The 20,235-nt window shown below is 48.2% G+C and overlaps 1 protein-coding gene across 2 annotated transcripts in view; it reads right to left on the reverse strand.

Moving 5' to 3' along the window:
• Positions 1-20,235, reverse strand: part of ZNF638 (zinc finger protein 638) — a 91,969-nt gene that overhangs the window by 67,977 nt on the left and 3,757 nt on the right. Inside the window, exons 2-4 of one of the 2 annotated variants that reach the window (XM_069014832.1) lie at positions 15,482-17,111; positions 3,794-3,855; positions 2,749-2,787 (exon numbers count right to left, since the gene is read on the reverse strand). In XM_069014832.1, the coding sequence (XP_068870933.1) occupies positions 2,749-2,787; positions 3,794-3,855; positions 15,482-16,909 (1,529 nt within the window). In that variant the 5' untranslated portion in view covers positions 16,910-17,111. Of the gene's footprint in view, positions 1-2,748; positions 2,788-3,793; positions 3,856-15,481; positions 17,112-20,235 lie in introns of those variants that run through there. The other variant, XM_069014831.1, reaches the window with a different exon arrangement.

Consider the following 20,235-nt stretch of genomic DNA (forward strand, 5'->3'; position numbering starts at 1 on the left):
AATGGTGGGGAAGGTGGGATTTGGGAAGGAATTGCTGGTTGGGAGGGTTGGGATTGATAGAGCTGTTGGGGTTGCTCTTGGATCCGTGGGAATGTCCCAAAACCAGGTTGGACATTGGGGTTCGGAGCCACCTGGGATAGAGGGAGGTGTCCCTAAACGTGGATGGGATTGGGAATGGGATTCCAGGTGTTTTCCAAGTCAAAGCATTCCAAGATTCTGGATCCAGGCTGGGAGAGCTGGGAATGTTCACTTGGAGAAGGGAAAACTCCAGGGAATCCTCAGAGTCCCTAAAGGGGCTCCAGGAGAGCTGCAGAGAGATTTGGGATAAGGGATTTGGGATAAGAGGCAGGGAATGGCTTCCCAGTGGGAAAGGGGAGCTTGGGGTGGGATTTGGGAATGGAATTGCTGGGAATGGAATTGCCAGAGCAGCTGGGGCTGCCCCTGGATCCCTGGGAATGTCCAAGGCCAGGTTGGACACTGGGGCTTGGATCCAGCTGGGATAGAGGGAGGTGTCCCTAAACATGGGATGGGGTGGGAATGGGATGGGATTTAAAATCCCTACTAATCCAAAGCATTCCAGGATTGTGGAGCCCCTCTGGATCAGGCTGGGAGAGCTGGGAATGTTCCCCTGGAGAAGGGAAGGAGCCAGGGAGAGCTGGGAGCCCCTTGCAGGGCCTAAAGGGGCTCCAGGAGAGCTGCAGAGGGACTGGGGCCAAGGGCTGGAGGGGCAGGAGGCAGGGAATGGCTTCCCAGTGGGAAAGGGGAGCTTGGGCTGGGATGTTGGGAAGGAATTGCTGGCTGGGAGGGTGGGGAGGAGCTGGGCTGGAATTGCCAGAGCAGCTGGGGCTGCCCCTGGATCCCTGGGAATGCCCAAGGCCAGGCTGGGATGGATTTGGATCCACCTGGGATAGCAGAAGCTGTCCCTGCCCATGGAAAGGGGGTGGAATTGTTGGGATTGAAGATCCTTCCCAAGCCAACCTATTCCACAATTCCATGATTCTTCTCCTCACGGATTTTTCCCAAAGTTTCTTGGTTTTATTTCTTTCTTTCAAGCTTTTTTTGTTTTCCCTCCCCTTCCTTGTTCAGAACAGAGAGACCTCAACTGCAGCTCCCTGAAGGAATTCCAGCCACACACCCACACTCAGCTTCCCGGGAAATCTGGAGGAGTCATTCATGGAAACATCCCAGGAAAATCCCAGGAACATCCCAGGAAAAACTCAGGAACATCCCAGGGACATCCCAGGGACATCCCAGGAAAATCCCAGGAACATCCCAGGAACATCCCAGGAACATCCCAGGAACATCCCAGGAAAATCTCAGGAAAATCTCAGGAAAATCCCAGGAAAATCCCAGGAACATCCCAGGGACATCCCAGGGACATCCCAGGAACATCCCAGGGAAATCCCAGGAAAATCTCAGGAACATCTCAGGAACATCCCAGGAACATCCCAGGAAAATCTCAGGAAAATCCCAGGAACATCCCAGGAACATTCCAGGGAAATCCCAGGAAAATCTCAGGAACATCTCAGGAACATCCCAGGAACATCCCAGGAACATCCCAGGAAAATCTCAGGAAAATCCCAGGAAAATCCCAGGAACATCCCAGGAAAATCTCAGGAACATCTCAGGAACATCCCAGGAACATCCCAGGAAAATCTCAGGAAAATCCCAGGAAAATCCCAGGAACATCCCAGGAACATCCCAGGAACATCCCAGGAAAATCCCAGGAACAACCCAGGAAAATCCCAGGAAAATCCCAGGAAAATCTCAGGAACATCCCAGGAACATCCCCGGAAAATCTCAGGAAAATCCCAGGAAAATCCCAGGAAAATCTCAGGAACATCCCAGGGACATCCCAGGAACATTCCAGGAAAATCCCAGGAACATCCCAGGAAAATCTCAGGAAAATCTCAGGAAAATCCCAGGAAAATCTCAGGAAAATCCCAGGAACATTCCAGGAACATCCCAGGAACATCCCAGGAACATCCCAGGAAAATCTCAGGAACATCCCAAGAACATCCCAGGGACATCCCAGGGACATCCCAGGAAAATCCCAGGAACATCCCAGGAAAATCCTAGGAAAATCCCAGGAAAATCTCAGGAAAATCTCAGGAAAATCCCAGGAAAATCCCAGGAAAATCTCAGGAACATCCCAGGGACATCCCAGGAACATCCCAGGAACATCCCAGGAAAATCCCAGGAACATCTCAGGAAAATCCCAGGAAAATCCCAGGAAAATCCCAAGAAAATCCCAACAATTCCAGCCCAAAGCACAGAGAAATCTCCAACCAGGAAAACAATCCCAAGGTGGTGAGAAGAGCAATTAATGCCCAGCGAGGTGATTAAAAAGGGATTCATCAGAGGTGGGAAAGAGGGAAAATGAAAGGATAAAGTTGGGAATCTGTGGATTCCAAGGGTTTTCCAGCTTGTGGGAATGTCATTCCCCAAGGAATCTTTGGAAGTTGGGAAAAAGGAGCCAACATTCCCCTGGTGAAACAAACCAGGAGGGACGAACGGGATAAAAAAATTGGGGAATTTTAAGGTCCCTCCTACCCAAACCAGCTCGGAATTCTACGGAATTTGGGACCAAAAACCCCCCCCCAAGAAATCCCCGAAAAAAATCCCACAAAATTTTGTAACGGAAGGGTGGTGACGTCATCGAGAGAGCTTGGAGGAGGTAATTAAGGAGATGAATTGCCGGGAGTAATTAATTATTAACGAACGAAGGGAAGGAATGCTACGAGGTACCTGTTGGAGGAGTGAGCCTCGGGATTCCACTCGGGATATCTGTCAAGGACAATGGGAAAACGTCAGTGGAAAAGGCAAAATTCCCAACCAAATCGGGATTTTTTCCCGAGAAATATTCCCAGTTAACATTCCAGGAGCACCAAATGCTGCTTTTTCTTTATCCAGTGCTGCTCAGATGGGAATTGGATCCACCTGGGATGGTGGGAAGTGTCCCTGGATAGGATTTAAGGTCTCTCCTAAACTAAAACATTCCAGGATTCTGGATCTAGGCTGGGAGAGCTGGGAATGTTCTCCTGGAGAAGGGAGAATTCCAGGGAATCCTCAGAGTCCCTAAAGGGGCTCCAGGAGAGCTGCAGAGGGATTTGGGATAAGGGATTTGGGATAAGGGATTTGGGATAAGGGATTTGGGCCAGGAGGCAGGGAATGGCTTCCCAGTGGGAAAGGGGAGCTTGGGGTGGGATTTGGGAATGGAATTGCTGGGAATGGAATTGCCAGAGCAGCTGGGGCTGCCCCTGGATCCCTGGGAATGCCCAAGGCCAGGCTGGGATGGGATTTGGAAAAGCCTGGGATGGTGGGAGGTGTCCCTGCCCATGGGATGGGGTGGGAATGGGATGGGATTTAAGGTCTTTTCCCACCCAAAGCATTCCAGGATTCTGGAGCCCCTCTGCTCTGGATCAGGCTGGGAGAGCTGGGAATGTTCCCCTGGAGAAGGGAAGGAGCCAGGGAGAGCTGGGAGCCCCTTGCAGGGCCTAAAGGGGCTCCAGGAGAGCTGCAGAGGGATTTGGGATGAGGGATTTGGGATAGGAGGCAGGGAATGGCTTCCCAGTGGGATTTGGGAAGGAATTCCTCGGGATGGAATTCCCAGAGCAGCTGGGGCTGCCCCTGGATCCCTGGGAACATCCCAGGCCAGGCTGGGATGAACCTGGATCCACCTGGGATGGTGGGAGGTGTCCCTGCCCATGGGATGGGGTAGGAATGGGATGAGATTCCAGGTGCTCCCTCCCCAGCATCCCAGCATTCCCAAGGATTCCCAGGGATCCCTTACTGTTGGCGCAGCTTGCGGCAGCTCTCCAGGTGGGCAGGGTTGTTCTGGTGCAGGATCCAATCCTGGAAAAGGGGGGGGGAAAAAACCCCAAAAAAAAGGACAGCAGGAAAAAACGGGATCAAAGCGAGAAACAACGGGATTGACCCCCGAGCTCCAGTTTGCACCTTCCAACCCCGTTTTTTTACCTCAGGAAAAGTCCAAATTCCATGGAAAAAAACCCAAGCAGGGAATTCCAACAATTCCTTCTCCTTCCTGACTGCTCCAGCCCCCAAAATCTCCACGAACTCCAATGGATTTCCCAATCCATGAATTCCATCCACGACCCCCCCCAACCCCACCCCCAGCAGGCGGCGGCACCACGGGGGATCAGCGGGAGCCAAAATCCACGGAATTCCCAAGATTCCCAAAAATTCCCAACATCGTTCCCACTCTGGAATTCCCACGCTTGGAGCTTTGGGAATGTCGAGGCCCAACTCCTCGCAGAATTTTGGGATATTTTGTCCCAGTTTTGTTTGAGAAGGGATGAAGCTCGGTGTGGGATTGGTGAGGATTTCAAGGAACCCCCCCATAAAAAAAAATGGGATGGAATTCCAAGGAGAATTCCCTAAAATTGGGTTTTACTGGGAATGTGGGATGGGAGGTGGAGGAGGAACGGGGGATATTCCTTGGGAAAAGCTGGGGGTGTCCAGGGGTGATGGGATGGGGGAAAATTCTGGGGGAAAAAAAAGGGAATTTGGGAGCTTTAAAACCGCAGGGAAAAGGGGGGAATGGTGGGCAGGGATTTGGGGGGGGTTAATTGGGTGAGGGGCTAATTAATGGAGTTAATGGGAATGCAAATGAGGGGGGGGTTAATGGAAATGGAGGTGGGAGGGGAGAAGGGGTGTAATTAATAGGGGGGGGAATGTAATTAGAGGGGGTGAGGGATCTGAAATAGGGGATAGGTGATGGAAAATAGGGAATGAGGGATGGAAAATAGGGAATAACTCATAAAAAATAGGGAATAAGTGATAAAATAGGGAATGAGTGATGGAAAATAGGGAATAATTGAGATAAAATAGGGAATAATTGAGATAAAAAGTGGAATAAGTGATAGGAAATAGGGAATAATTGAGATAAAATAGGGAATAAGTGATAAAATAGGGAATAACTGATAAAAAATAGGGATTAAGTGAGAGAAAATAAGGAATAATTGAGATAAAATAGGGAATAAGTGAGATAAAATAGGGAATAAGTGATAAAAAATAGGGAATAATTGAGATAAAATAGGGAATAAGTGATGGAAAATAGGGAATAATTGACAGAAAATAGGGAATGAGAGAAAATAGGGAATAAGTGATAAAAAATAGGGAATGAGTGAGATAAAATAGGGAATAATTGAGATAAAAAGTGGAATAAGCGATGGAAAATAGGGAATAACTGATAGAAAATAGGGAATGATTGAGAGAAAATAGGGAATAATTGAGATAAAAAGTGGAATAAGTGATAGGAAATAGGGAATAAGTGATGGAAAATACGGAATAACTGATAAAATAGGGAATGATTGATAAAAAATAGGGATTAAGTGAGATAAAATAGGGAATAATTGAGATAAAATAGGGAATGAGTGATGGAAAATAGGGAATAATTGATAAAAAATAGGGAATAACTGATAAAATAGGGAATGATTGAGAGAAAATAGGGAATAAGTGATAAAATAGGGAATAAGTGAGATAAAATAGGGAATAATTGAGATAAAAAGTGGAATAAGTGATAGGAAATAGGGAATAATTGAGATAAAATAGGGAATAAGTGATGGAAAATAGGGAATGAGTGAGAGAAAATAGGGAATGAGTGATAAAAAATAGGGAATAACTGATAAAAAATAGGGAATGATTGAGAGAAAATAGGGAATAATTGAGATAAAATAGGGAATAAGTGATAAAATAGGGAATAACTGATAAAAAATAGGGATTAAGTGAGATAAAATAGGGAATAATTGAGATAAAATAGGAAATAAGTGAGAGAAAATAGGGAATAATTGAGATAAAATGCAATCAGAGGTGGAGTAATTAATATGAATTAATGCTATGCATTAATCAGTAAATATTATAATTAATATAAAGAACATAAATGCAATAAAAAGTGGAATAATTGAGATAAAATAGGGAATAAGTGATGGAAAATAGGGAATAATTGAGATTAAATAGGGAATAATTGATAAAAAATAGGGAATAATTGAGATAAAATAGGGAATAATTGAGATAAAATGCAATCAGAGATGGAGTAATTAGTATTATATATTAATATATCAATATTATCATTTATCAAATGAACATAAATACAATAAAAGGTGGGATAATGGATATAAAATAGGGAATAAGTGATGGAAAATAGGGAATAATTGAGATAAAATAGGGAATAAGTGATAAAAAATAGGGAATAATTGATATAAAACGCAATCAAAGGTGAAGTAATTAACATAAATTAATAATATATATTAATATATCAATATTATCATTTATCAAATGAATATAAATGCAATATAAGGTGGGATAATTGATATAAATTATTATTAATATATTGATACATTAATATTATAATCTATATAATTAATATAAGTGCAAAAAAGGTGGAATAATTGGTATAAATTAATATTTAATAAATATATTAATAAATACTATAATTAATATCATGAATATAAATGCAATAAAAGGTGGAATAATTGATATAAAACGCAATTAAAGGTGGAATAATTAATATCAATTAATATTATATATTAATATTATTAATATTGTAATCTGTATAATTAATATGAATGCAAAGAAGATAGAATAATTAATATAAAATAGGGAATAATTAACATCAAATGGAATCAAAGGTGGAGTAATTGATATCAATTATTATTACTATATTAATAAAATGTATCTAATGAATATAAACTCAATAAAAGGTGGAAACATAAAGATAAATAATTATTATTATATATTAATATATCAATATTATAATCTGAATATAAATACCAAAAAGGTGGAATAATTAATACAAATTAGAATTATATATTAATAAATATTATAATTAATATAATGAACATAAATGCAATAAAAAGTGGAATAACTGATATAGAGTACAATAAAAGCTGGAATATTAATATAAACTATTATTAGATATTAATATATTAATTTTATAATTTATCTAATGAATACAAATGCAATCAAAGGTGGAACAATTAATATGAAATATCATTATTTATTAATAGATTAATACTATAATTAATATAATTGCAATAAAAGGTGGAATAACTGATATAAATTAATATTATATATTAAGATTATAATTAATGCAATAAATATAAATGCAAAGGGAGAACAATATAAATTTATTCTATATTAATATATTAATATATTAAGATTATAACTAATATAATAAATATAAATGCAAAAAAGGTGGAATAATTAATATAAAGTGCAATAAAATAGGGAATAAATATAAAATTCAGTAAAATGTAGCATAATTAATAAAAATTAATATTCTCTATTGATATATTAATATTATAATTTATAAAATTCATATAAATGCAGTAAAAGGTGGAATCATTGAGATAAAGTGCAATAAAATAGGGAATAATTAATATGAATATTATGGGTTAATAATTTATATAATTGATAGAAAAGCAATAAAATGGGGAATAATTGATAGAAAATGAAATAAAAGGTGGAATAATTAATATAAAACCACTAAAATGGGGAATAATTACTATAAAATGCAATGAAAGGTGGAATAATTCCTATAAAATGCAATAAAATGGGGAATAATTGATATAAAATGAAATAAAATAGGGAATAATTAATATAAAACCACTAAAATGGGGAATAATTAACATAAAATGCAATAAAATCTGGAATAATTCCTATAAAATGCAATAAAATGGGGAATAATCAATATAAAGTGCAATAAAATTTGGAATAATTCATATAAAGTGCAATAAAATGGGGAATAATCAATATAAAATGCAATAAAATGGGGAATAATTGATATAAAGGGAAATAAAAAGATGGAATAATCAATATAAAGGGCAATAAAATGGGGAAAATTGATATAAAATACAATAAAATGGGGAATAATTCCTATAAAATGCAATAAAATGGGGAATAATCAATATAAAATGCAATAAAATGGGGAATCATTGATATAAAGGGAAATAAAATTTGGAATAATTCCTATAAAATGCAATAAAATGGGGAATAATCGATATAAAGTGAAATAAAATGGGGAATAATTCATATAGACTGAAATAAACGATGGAATAATTCCTATAAAGTGCAATAAAATGGGGAATAATTGATATAAAATGCAATAAAATAGGGAATAATTCATATAAACTGAAATAAACGATGGAATAATTGATATAAAGGGAAATAAAATGGGGAATAATCAATATAAAGTGAAATAAAATTTGGAATAATTCATATAAAATGCAATAAAATGGGGAATAATTGATATAAAGTGCAATAAAATGGGGAATAATCAATATAAAGTGAAATAAAATGGGGAATAATTCATATAAACTGAAATAAACGATGGAATAATTGATATAAAGTGCAATAAAATGGGGAATAATCAATATAAAGTGAAATAAAATGGGGAATAATTCCTATAAAATGCAATAAAATGGGGAATAATCGATATAAAATGAGGAATAATCGATATAAAATGGGGAATAATCGATATAAAATGAGGAATAATCGATATAAAATGGGGACTAATCGATATCAAATGGGGACTAATCGATATCAAATTCCCATCCCACGGTGCCCGTGAGGGATTTTGGCTCCCAAGTCCCTCCAGCTGCTGCTCCAAGGATTTTTGGGAATCTCATTCTCCTCTCCAGGTCTTCTCCAGCCAAACCCCTCTGGATTTTGGGATTTTCCTCCTTTTTGGGAATATCCCACTGCCCACAGAACCCAAATCCCTTTTTGGGAATATCCCACTGCCCACAGAACCCAAATCCCTTTTTGGGAATATCCCACTGCCCACAGAACCCAAATCCCTTTTTGGGAATATCCCACTGCCACAGCACCCAAATCCCTCTGGATTTTGGGATGTTCAATCTTTTTGGGAATATCCCACTGCCACAGAACCCAAATCCCTCTGGATTCCAAATCCTTCTGGATTTTGGGATTTTCCTCCTTTTTGGGAATATCCCACTGCCACAGAACCCAAATCCCTTTTTGGGAATATTCCACTGACACAGAACCCAAATCCCTCTGGATTTTGGGATTTTCCTTTTTGGGAATATCCCACTGCCACAGAACCCAAACACCTCTGGATTTTGGGATTTTCCTTTTTGGGAATATCCCACTGCCCACAGCATCCAAACCCCTCTGGATTTTGGGATGTTCAATCTTTTTGGGAATATTCCACTGCCACAGAACCCAAATCCCTTTTTGGGAATATTCCACTGACACAGAACCCAAACCCCTCTGGATTTTGGGATTTTCCTTTTTGGGAATATTCCACTGCCACAGAACCCAAATCCCTCTGGATTTTGGGATTTTCCTCCTTTTTGGGAATATCCCACTGCCCACAGAACCCAAATCCCTTTTTCTGGATTTTGGGATCTTCCTCCTTTTTGGGAATATCCCACTGCCCACAGAACCCAAATCCCTCTGGATTTTGGGATGTTCAATCTTTTTGGGAATATTCCACTGCCACAGAACCCAAATCCCTTTTTGGGAATATCCCACTGCCCACAGAACCCAAATCCCTTTTTGGGAATATCCCACTGCCCACAGAATCCAAACCCCTCTGGATTTTGGGATCTTCCTCCTTTTTGGGAATATCCCACTGCCCACAGAACCCAAATCCCTCTGGATTCCAAATCCTTCTGGATTTTGGGATTTTCCTCCTTTTTGGAAACATCCCGCTGCCCACAGAACCCAAATCCCTCTGGATTTTGGGATGTTCAATCTTTTTGGGAATATCCCACTGCCCACAGAACCCAAATCCCTTTTTGGGAATATCCCACTGCCCACAGAACCCAAATCCCTCTGGATTTTGGGATGTTCAATCTTTTTGGGAATATCCCACTGCCACAGAACCCAAATCCCTCTGGATTTTGGGATTTTCCTTTTTGGGAATGTCCCACTGCCCACAGAACCCAAATCCTTCTGGATTTTGGGATTTTCCTTTTTGGGAATGTCCCACTGCCCACAGAACCCAAATCCCTCTGGATTTTGGGATGTTCAATCTTTTTGGGAATATTCCACTGCCCACAGAACCCAAACCCCTCTGGATTTTGGGATTTTCCTCCTTTTTGGGAATATCCCACTGCCCACAGAACCCAAATCCCTTTTTGGGAATATCCCACTGCCACAGAATCCAAATCCCTTTTTGGGAATATCCCACTGCCCACAGAACCCAAATCCCTCTGGGTTTTGGGATGTTCAATCTTTTTGGGAATATTCCATTGCCCACAGAACCCAAATCCCTTTTTGGGAATATCCCACTGCCACAGAACCCAAATCCCTTTTTGGGAATATCCCACTGCCCACAGAACCCAAATCCCTCTGGGTTTTGGGATGTTCAATCTTTTTGGGAATATTCCATTGCCCACAGAACCCAAATCCCTTTTTGGGAATATCCCACTGCCCACAGCATCCAAATCCCTCTGGATTTTGGGATTTTCCTTTTTGGGAATATCCCACTGCCACAGAACCCAAATCCCTTTTTGGGAATATCCCACTGCCCACAGAACCCAAATCCCTTTTTGGGAATATCCCACTGCCCACAGAACCCAAATCCCTTTTTGGGAATATCCCACTGCCCACAGAACCCAAACCCCTCTGGATTTTGGGATGTTCAATCTTTTTGGGAATATTCCATTGCTCACAGAACCCAAATCCCTTTTTGGGAATATTCCACTGACACAGAACCCAAATCCCTCTGGATTTTGGGATTTTCCTTTTTGGGAATATCCCACTGCCCACAGAACCCAAATCCCTTTTTGGGAATATCCCACTGACACAGAACCCAAATCCCTCTGGATTTTGGGATTATCCCACTGCCACAGAACCCAAATCCCTTTTTGGGAATATCCCACTGCCACAGAATCCAAACCCCTCTGGATTTTGGGATGTTCAATCTTTTTGGGAATATTCCATTGCCCACAGAACCCAAATCCCTCTAGATTTTGGGATTTTCCTTTTTGGGAATATCCCACTGCCACAGAATCCAAACCCCTCTGGATTTTGGGATTTTCCTTTTTGGGAATATCCCACTGCCCACAGAACCCAAATCCCTTTTTGGGAATATCCCACTGCCCACAGCATCCAAATCCCTCTGGATTTTGGGATTTTCCTCCTTTTTGGGAATATTCCATTGCCCACAGAACCCAAATCCCTTTTTGGGAATATTCCACTGACACAGAACCCAAATCCTTCTGGATTTTGGGATGTTCAATCTTTTTGGGAATATCCCACTGCCACAGAATCCAAACCCCTCTGGATTCCAAATCCCTCTGGATTTTGGGATCTTCCTCTTTTTTGGGACTATCCCACTGCCCACAGAATCATCACGGAACGTTCAGGTTGGAAGGGAACCCCAAGACGATCCCATTATCCCGAGCTGCTCCAAACCCCATCCAGCCCGACCTCGGACATTCCAAGGATCCGGAGCAGCCACAACTTTTCCAGGTATCCCAAGAAAAATCCATGCCCCTAAAAGCAGAGGATCCCATCCCAACAGGAGGAAAAAACTCCTCCATTCCCACCTTTCCACCCTAAATCCATCCCAAATTCCTCTCACTCATGGATCACCACCAAGAAACTCCGGGAGCTCCGAGCTTATTCCCAACAAAGGAATTCCCAGTGCGATTCTCCATGGAAAAGATCAAAGTGCCAGCATTCCACGGATTCCAAGGAAGAGCTGCTCCCCCGTTTGGAAGGGATTTAGGAAACAAAACTCGTGGGAAATCGGGAGAAATCCCATCCCTGGTTTTGGGAACGCCACGGATCCGCCTCATTCCGGACGGGATGGGAAGGAGGAATCGCGTGAAGGGCGCCTCGGAATTCCGAGGAATAATCCATGAAATCCTTCCAGCTATTGAGGATTTGGGGAATTGGGATTTTAAAGGGAACAGCAGTGGGGTTGGACTCCACCTAAGGCAGAGGAGAATTGGGAATTTTATCCGAAAAAACTGCTCGGGGCACAAAGATTTTTGGGAATTCTCAACCCCCGAGCATCGGTTTGGCCTCAAATCCCGTTTTTAACGCCCCAAAATCCACCTTGCTGGGGGCTCCAGCCAACCCTGAGGATCCCACAGGAACATTCCCAGGATTTCTGAGGTTGGAAAAGCCCTCTGGGATCAGCATTCCCAGCACTTCCAAAGCCACCACCGACCACGGCCCTTCCTACCCGGCATAAAAACGAGGCCAAATCCGGCAAATTCCAACCTCACCTTCCACGGACATCTCCACCGCCCCCAAATCCACAAGATTTTGGATCAGGCCCGGTTTGAAAGTTTAAAACAATCTATTTTCCATAAAAAAAAAACACCCCCAAAAACCTCTGGATGCAGGTGGGAGACAGCGAAATTTGTGGCTTCTGAAGGAAAAAAAAAACACTTTAAAATGATGAAAAGTTGGGAAAAGTGACCTTCAGGAGGGGTTTTGGGTAGGAAAGAGGCAGAAAATCCCGTTCTCAGCTGGGGGCCACCCCAAAGGCGGCGTTCCGCGGACACCTCGAGGCCACGTTCAGCCTGGATGGCATCGGAGCTCGTTAATTCCGGGAGATAATTAATGAGGAGCTGGTGGGATGCTCTGGGCAGCAGCGGGAAGGGGGTTTCAATCCAGGGGAAATTCAGCCTGGGGAGGTTTGGAATGGCTGAGCCGGAAGGACGATGTTGGGATCGCGTTGCGATGGCGTTGCCACGTCCAGGTGGGAATTCTGGCTTCGTTTTCCAACGGCAGGAATTTGCTGGAATTCCCTTCCCACGGCACGGGAGGAGTCAGGTGGGGAGCGGATGAAAAGGATCCACGGAAAAAGAAATCCAACGACCTGAGCTGGGAACGCATCGCTGGAATTTTGTGGGCAGGGTCTTCGAGTGGGGGATAACGACAAAGTTCATCTTCATCCCACGGTATCCCGGAATCCTGGAAGGCTTTGGGTTGGAAAAGGTCTGGAATCCCATCCCATTCCCGCCTCATCCGTGGGCAGGGACACCTCCCACCATCCCAGGTGGATCCAAGTTCATCCCAGCCTGGCCTTGGGCACTGCCAGGGATCCAGGGGCAGCCCCAGCTGCTCTGGCAATTCCAGCCCAGCCCCTCCCCACCCTCCCAGCCAGCAATTCCTTCCCAACATCCCAGCCCAAGCTCCCCTTTCCCACTGGGAAGCCATTCCCTGCCTCCTGGCCCTCCATGCCTTGGCCCCAGTCCCTCTGCAGCTCTCCTGGAGCCCCTTTAGGCCCTGCAAGGGGCTCCCAGCTCTCCCTGGCTCCTTCCCTTCTCCAGGGCAACATTCCCAGCTCTCCCAGGCTGCCTCCATAGGGGCTCCACAATCCTGGAGCAGCTCCAGAACCTGCTCTGGCTTTGCTCCAGCAGCTCCACGTCCTCCAGGAGTTGGCATCTGGGAACTGGAAGCAGCTCTGCAGGTGGAGCCTCACCTGAGCGGGGCACAGGAGCACAATTCCCACCTTTCCTGCTGCCCACGCTGTGGGATCAGCCCAGGACACAGGGATCTGTCCCGGGACACGTGGACCCCAAGTCCTTCTCCCAGGGCTGCTCCCACCACTCTCTTCACATCCTGGATCCGTGCCGGGATCGTCCTGCCCCTCCTGCCCACGGCCTCGCTGAGGTCGGGACGCTCCCACCTCTCCAGGCTGTCCAGGTGACGCCGTCCCTTCCCTCCAGCTGGCATCCTGGCGTCACCTCCACCTTGCCAAGGGCGACCGACGCCGGCGTCCTCGTCAGCGACACACAGCGCCCACCCCCATCCCCATCCCCGGTGCCAGCCAGACACGGAGCCGTTGCCAACTCCCGAGTGCCGCCATCCAGCCCGGAGCGCTCCATCCAGGCAATCCCTTCTTCCAGGCCACGTGGGACAACGTCAAACGTCTCAAGTCGGCGGCGCCGCTCGCCGGGAATCGCCGGATCTCGTGGCTCTTCCAAGCGGAGGTCCCATCCAGCTCCCCCCCAGAACGGGACAGGGAACGGTTGGGAAGATGAACAAGGTCCAGCTCATCCCCGACCACCCAACCGAGGCGAAACCAACGGGATTTGCGGAGCTGGAATTCCGAGGAATTCTTCCTTCTCTGCGATTCACGGACACAGCAGCTGGACGTTTTCCTCTTTCATTTTTTGGGATAAAAACCACCCAAACTCTCGGGGTTCTTCTGCAGCACGGCTGCTCCCATGAGGTGAGCACCGAACGCTTCCCGAAGGATGCGAATCCCGAGGCCAAGGGCAAGGAGCAGCTTTGGGAAGCTGCAGTGGGATCAGGATGCCTTGGGAACGCATCCCACGCTGCGGTGCCAGCGGGACAAGGATTGCCAACCTTTAACCCACCCCCAAAAGCTCCGACACAGGGCTCTGAGTGACACCATTTCCTTCCTTTTCCCCCTTAAAACGAGAGGAAAATTCCCAGTTAATTCATCCCACTTTTCCCAAAGTGCTTTTTTCCCTTCATGAACCCCTCCCCACTTTGGTCTCCCTGCTCAGTTCCACCCACTTCTATTTTCAATCTTCCCTCCTGTTTCCCATTTCCCATCTCCTTAGCCCTCGGCGCTTCCCGAGGAAAAGGATCTGGGAATTTCGGGTTGTTTTTCCCCACACATCCATCCCCGGTTTTTAATCCCATTTTGAATTCACAGCAGAAACAGAGCCTAAAATCGCCAGGATTTTGCCAAATCCCAAAAACCCCTCCCCCCAACAGCCTTTCCACACTTTGGAATTCAAACGCATTAAACACTCATCCATCCATTATCCCGTGATTTTTACATGGCGTTTTTGACAGATCAAACCTTGGGCTTTTCCAGGAAAACCCACAGCTTTCCAAACATTTTCTAGCTCCCAATATCCACCATTTTTCCCCCTTCATTTCTTTTCCTTCCAAGCTGAAAACTCTCATCTCCTTCAAGGCTCGAGAGCCCGGCGGGATGACCGGACGCTTCTCCCGCGTCCCTCCGAGCCAGCCTCCGGAATATTCAGCGCTGTCACCCAGACCGTTATTTGGAAGAGGAAATTTTGGGTTCTAAATGGGCTCTTTTGTTGTCAGGCACACTTTGGAGGAGGAGGAGGAGGAGGAAGGGGGGAGGGAATGAACACACGGACATCTCACCCTCCCCAAGACGTGATTTTAGTCCCCCCCCTCCCCACACGACACGGACGTTTCACTGCGCTGCTTGAGCTTTGCTTTTTGTCGTTCCAGACCCGCTGCAAAGCCAGACCCCGCTTTTTTAACACGAAAAAGCTGTTTCGAAAGAAAAGAAATTTAAAAACAAACAAACAAAAAAAAAAAAACAACCAAAAAACCAACAGGCAAAGCAACTCTGCAACGCAACCGGGAGCAGAACACGCTCTTACAATCATTTCTAGCACCATTCCCAACACTCAACCTTGGCGAGCAGCATCCCAATCCATGGGAATTCCCAGGGGAAAACAATCTGCGCCAGGAAGTACCCACGCTTAGGGAATAATCTGGGAAAGCCACTCACCTTCATATGAGTGCATTCAAGGTTACACAGAGAACACAAATGTGGGAATATTCGCGGCGACGTGGCATAGTAGTCGTTCATCATGGACGGGGTGGGCAGGCGTTTGCTCTTCTGGGAATCCGGGAACACGGGCAGCCAGGAGGCCTTCACCACCCCGAACGGGGATTTGATGGGCTCCCCGGCCTGGGAATGGAAGCTCTTGTGTCCCGCCGCGGTCCCGCCGGCGGCGCCGGGCCCAGGCTGGGAGCCGCCGGTCTCGCGCTGCTTCTGCTCGTGCTGGCTGATGGCGGCCAAGAGCCCGGCCGAGAAGGGCGGCGACGTCAAGGGCGGCAACACGTGCTGGGACACGGGCGGCTGGACCAGCGGCGGCATCACCGGGGGCAGCATGGGCTGCGGCAGCGGCGTGGGCAGCAGCGCCGGCAGCATGGGCGGCAGCACCGGCGGCATGGGCGGCTGCGACACCGGCTTCACCGCCGGCAGCGCGGCGGGCGCGGTGGCGGCGCCGCACAGCACCGGCACCTTGGCCGGGGGCTCGGCCGGGAAAAACGACGGAGCGGGCGAGGAGTCGGCGGGAAAAGCCGGCAGCTTGATGAGCTCTTCCGCCGGGAACACGGCGTTGCACGGCACGCTGGGCGGCGGGACGGCCACCGGCACGCTCGGCTCCCGCTGGAATTCTTCCCTGCTCTCGGCGCTCGAGCCGTCGGGGTTGTAGACGCGCGCTTCCACCGGCTCCTCGGGCAGCGCCTCGGCGTTGTAGGTGCGGATCTCCAGCGGGTCCTCGGTGTAGCCGTACTTGCTGGCGTGGCCGTAGTCGATCACCTTGCCCTTGACGGCGGCGCCGCTGGTCTCGCCCACCGGCTCGTCCCCCCGGCTCGGAGCGTGCAGGCCGGGCACGGCGTGGCCCATCTTCCGGATGCGGATCTCCCGCAGGATCCGCGGCATGTTCTCGGGCGTCAGCTGGTCGTCGGGGTAGCGGCTCAGCTCCTCCAGGTCTTCATTGGACAGCCCGAAGCTCGCTAAAATGCTGGAGGCGCTTTCGGGCGTGTAGCGGTTCTGGGGGTTGGAATTCTGCTCCAAGACCGGCGCCGGGCCGGGCGGCTTCGGCCCGGCGCTCCCGGCGGGGCAGGGGCCGCTGTCCCAGAGGCTGGCGCGCGGGTCTCCCTTCTGCTCCTGGTGCAGGTTGGTCTTCTCCTTGACCTTCCTGGGGTCGGCCCTGTGCAGCGTGACGCGGACGTTGATCCTCTGGGAACCCGTCCACTGGAGCGCCTCCTGTCCCGAGAATCTCTGCGGCGCTCCTTGGGGCGTCGCGGGCGCGGGTTTCCTCGGCGGCCCCGCCGCGCCTCTGGCCCCGAAGGCTCCCGGGGGTTTGGTGCCCGACGGGTTGGGTCCTCTGGGCCTCGGGGGCAAGGTTCCTCTGGGGCTAAACATTGCGTCTTTCAGCAATGCCTGGCGGAAGCCAGCACGGGGAGGTGCCGGCCCGCCGCTGGCAGCCGAGGACAAGTGCTGGAGAGCCAAGTGGGTCTTAATTTGGGCAAGCTGAAAAGGAGGAGGGCCCAACACAAAGGGGCTGGCAAGGCCAAGGTTCAGGGAATTCACAAGTGGTGCGAAACTTTCCAAGAACAACACAAAGCTGCAAGTTAAAAGACAAGGATTAGATGGGTCATCTTTGGCATGCGCTCACAGCGGCGTCTGCGACGGTGAGCAAAACAACCCGAGGCACGACAGCGGGGTTCTGGCACGACAGCTTAAAGCACTCAAAATGCCCAGGAAAAGGTTTGCTTTCACCGCGTGGAATCTTAAAATCTAGAGAACGGGAGGTTAACCAACGAGCTCAAACCCAACAAGGGCCCGGGGAACGCGACCGGCGGCGACGCTTGCAACAGCGTCGCTGCAAACCTGGCAGTTCTCTTCTCGGTGACAACAGAGTTTGGGTTTAATTACAGTGAATTTTAGGAGCAGCAAGGCAAAGCATGAATAAAAACCCTGTCTGGAGGCTGGCGAGGGATGAGTTGGAAGTGAAACCATCTACGTGGAGAACTCAAACCAGTTACGACTCGGTGGAGCTGAGCCGAGGCCGGAGCAGTTTCCAGGAGGACACTCCCATGGCCGCTCTCATGGGTGAAGAGCAAACCCTGCAAGGATTCACAGGGTGGGATGAGAGGCTGGAATTCTGTGGGTAGAAAATAATCCGGTCTCCCAGATGTTAAGAGCTTAAAGCGGAAGGGGCGTGAAACGAGAGAGGAGGGAAATCGTACAGGAACCAACGGCAACAACAACGAGGAAATATCCGCACACCAAAAAGCACCGTGGCCAAGGGGAGTGGGGCTTAGTTTGGGTGAAAACACTGAGAATTCGGGAATGAAGGTACAAACACAGGGAGAGTAAAATTAAGACACCACAGAGACGGGGAAATAGAATCCCAGAGCGGTTTGGGCTGGAAAAGAAACCTTCAAGCCCATCTCATTCCACCTCCCGTTATCCCAGGTTGCTCCAAGCCCCGTCCAAGCAGGCCAGGGATGGAGATGGAGAGCGGAGCAGCGAAACACCACAACAGCAGCAAAGTCCTTGTCCAGCAGCTCCTCGGGGGCCGAGCGGGGACACCGGGAATCCGGGATTGAGGGCGAGGACAAAGCAACAGCCACGACATCAGCACCATCCTCATTCCCAAGCCCATCCCGAAGCAGGAAAACCCCGAACCCGGCAATTCCTCGTTTCCCCCTGTCCATCAGTTGGCTCCCAGAACTGGACTCTTCTCACAGCAACACATGAAGCTTTCCCAGTTTTCCCAGGAGTTTTCTCAGGAGTTTTCCCAGGAGTTTTCTCAGGAGTTTTCCCAGGAGTTTTCCCAGGAGTTTTCCCAGCGCTGAATTCCGGCGGCGCCGCGGTTCTCGTCTCGCCGGCGCCGGCGCGGGGTTTTCTTTTCCGAGCCCGTGGAAGCTGACTCCGGGTGGAAGCTCTTCCACGAGCGGTGCTGCCTCTCCCGGGGCCTCACAACGCCGAAGGTTTGAGGAGCACAACCCAGGCGAGGGAGAGGAGGATTTCCCAGCGCGATTCCTGGGGTTTGGTCCCATCCGGGTGCGAGTTCCAGCAGGAATGATTTCACTTGAAGCAAGCACAAAGTGCTCAGGCCCAGGAGAAACAGGAATCCTAGGAATCCTCTCCAAGCAAACACCCAGAGAGCCACAAGGACCAGATTCCCACCAGCCAGCATTCCTAAAAATCCGGCCTCTCAGCCCGGATTCCTCCTCCCTCCACAAATTAAATTGGGTTTCAACAGGAACTGCAGGTGAGGCTGTTTGTTCCAGAGGGTTTCCAAAGAGATGGGAACCAACATTCCCCATGTCACCTCCTGCCTTTCCATTTGGGTTTTCTCTGGAATTCCCAGCACCGGAGGGCAAAAATTCCCTCCGAGCCCATCCCTGTGGGAAGCAGCGGGAGGGGGAACGCTCCCAAAGGCACCCAGCACCAGGACAACCACGAATGGATCAGCAGAGCCAATCTGGAACATCACCAACCTTAATTCCAGGGCTCAGGAATGTCCCGGAGCAGGGAAAGAACCCAAATTTCCGTCGGATGAGTTTTTACTTCTCCAGGTATTTTCACACGGACACCTGGGAGCTGGGAAGCTCCCACAGCACGATCGGGAATCACAACTCACCTCTGCAAACCTCAGCTCATCCGATGGTGATCCAGCCTGGAAGGGGCTCGGAGCAACCTGGTCCACGGGAAATGTCCCTGTCCATGGCAAGGGGTGGCACTGGATGGGATTGGAGGTCCCTTCCCACCCAAACCAGTTTGGGAATCTTAGGGAGGGCCGCAGCCGAGGAGCTCCTGAGCGACCTTTCCAAAAGAAATGCTGGAAATGCTGTCTAAGGAAATTCCAAGATGATGGAAAACAATGGTCTGGAGATATCAGGGAGAGCCTCACCTTCCTCTTCCAGGCTGCTTTCTTTGGGAAGCGTCCAACCCTTGGAATTGCCGCTGCTGGGACCGGGACACCGCAGCAGGGACCCAGCTCTGAGCTGGGGCTGCAGCGACGCGGAACGGAAATCGGGCGGAATCCTGGGATGCTTTGGCTTGGGAGAGACCTCAAAGCCCATCCAGGGGCACCTCCCACTATCCCAGCTGGATCCAAGTCCATCCCAGCCTGGCCTTGGGCACTGCCAGGGATCCAGGGGCAGCCCCAGCTGCTCTGGCAATTCCAGCCCAGCCCCTCCCCACCCTCCCAGCCAGCAATTCCTTCCCAACATCCCAGCCCAAGCTCCCCTTTCCCACTGGGAAGCCATTCCCTGCCTCCTGGCCCTCCAGCCCTTGGCCCCAGTCCCTCTGCAGCTCTCCTGGAGCCCCTTTAGGCCCTGCAAGGGGCTCCCAGCTCTCCCTGGCTCCTTCCCTTCTCCAGGGCAACATTCCCAGCTCTCCCAGCCTGATCCAGCCCTTGGAGCACCTCCACGCTCCAAGGACCTTCTCCCAAGCCCACCGTGCTTCGCTGATCCCTGGGAACAGCAATCCCAGAACTCCAGAGCACAACGGAAAAGCCAAACGATGCCTTCCTTGCTTTCCCTTCAACTTCCCGCCTCCGTTTTTCCAGCCTTCCCAATAGGGGCTGAGAAATGGAAATGTTGGGATTTTAAATCCTCCCTGGTGCTTGCAAGGCTCTGCTGCACGTGCAGGAAGAGACAGGCACAGATCCGGAGCGAGAATTCCCACACGGAGCTCAAAGAAGGCAAAGGAAAGCCTGACCTGCCACAGGCCAG

Source organism: Aphelocoma coerulescens, chromosome 4, assembly GCF_041296385.1.
Source record: "Aphelocoma coerulescens isolate FSJ_1873_10779 chromosome 4, UR_Acoe_1.0, whole genome shotgun sequence".
In the NCBI taxonomy this organism is placed as follows: domain Eukaryota; kingdom Metazoa; phylum Chordata; class Aves; order Passeriformes; family Corvidae; genus Aphelocoma; species Aphelocoma coerulescens.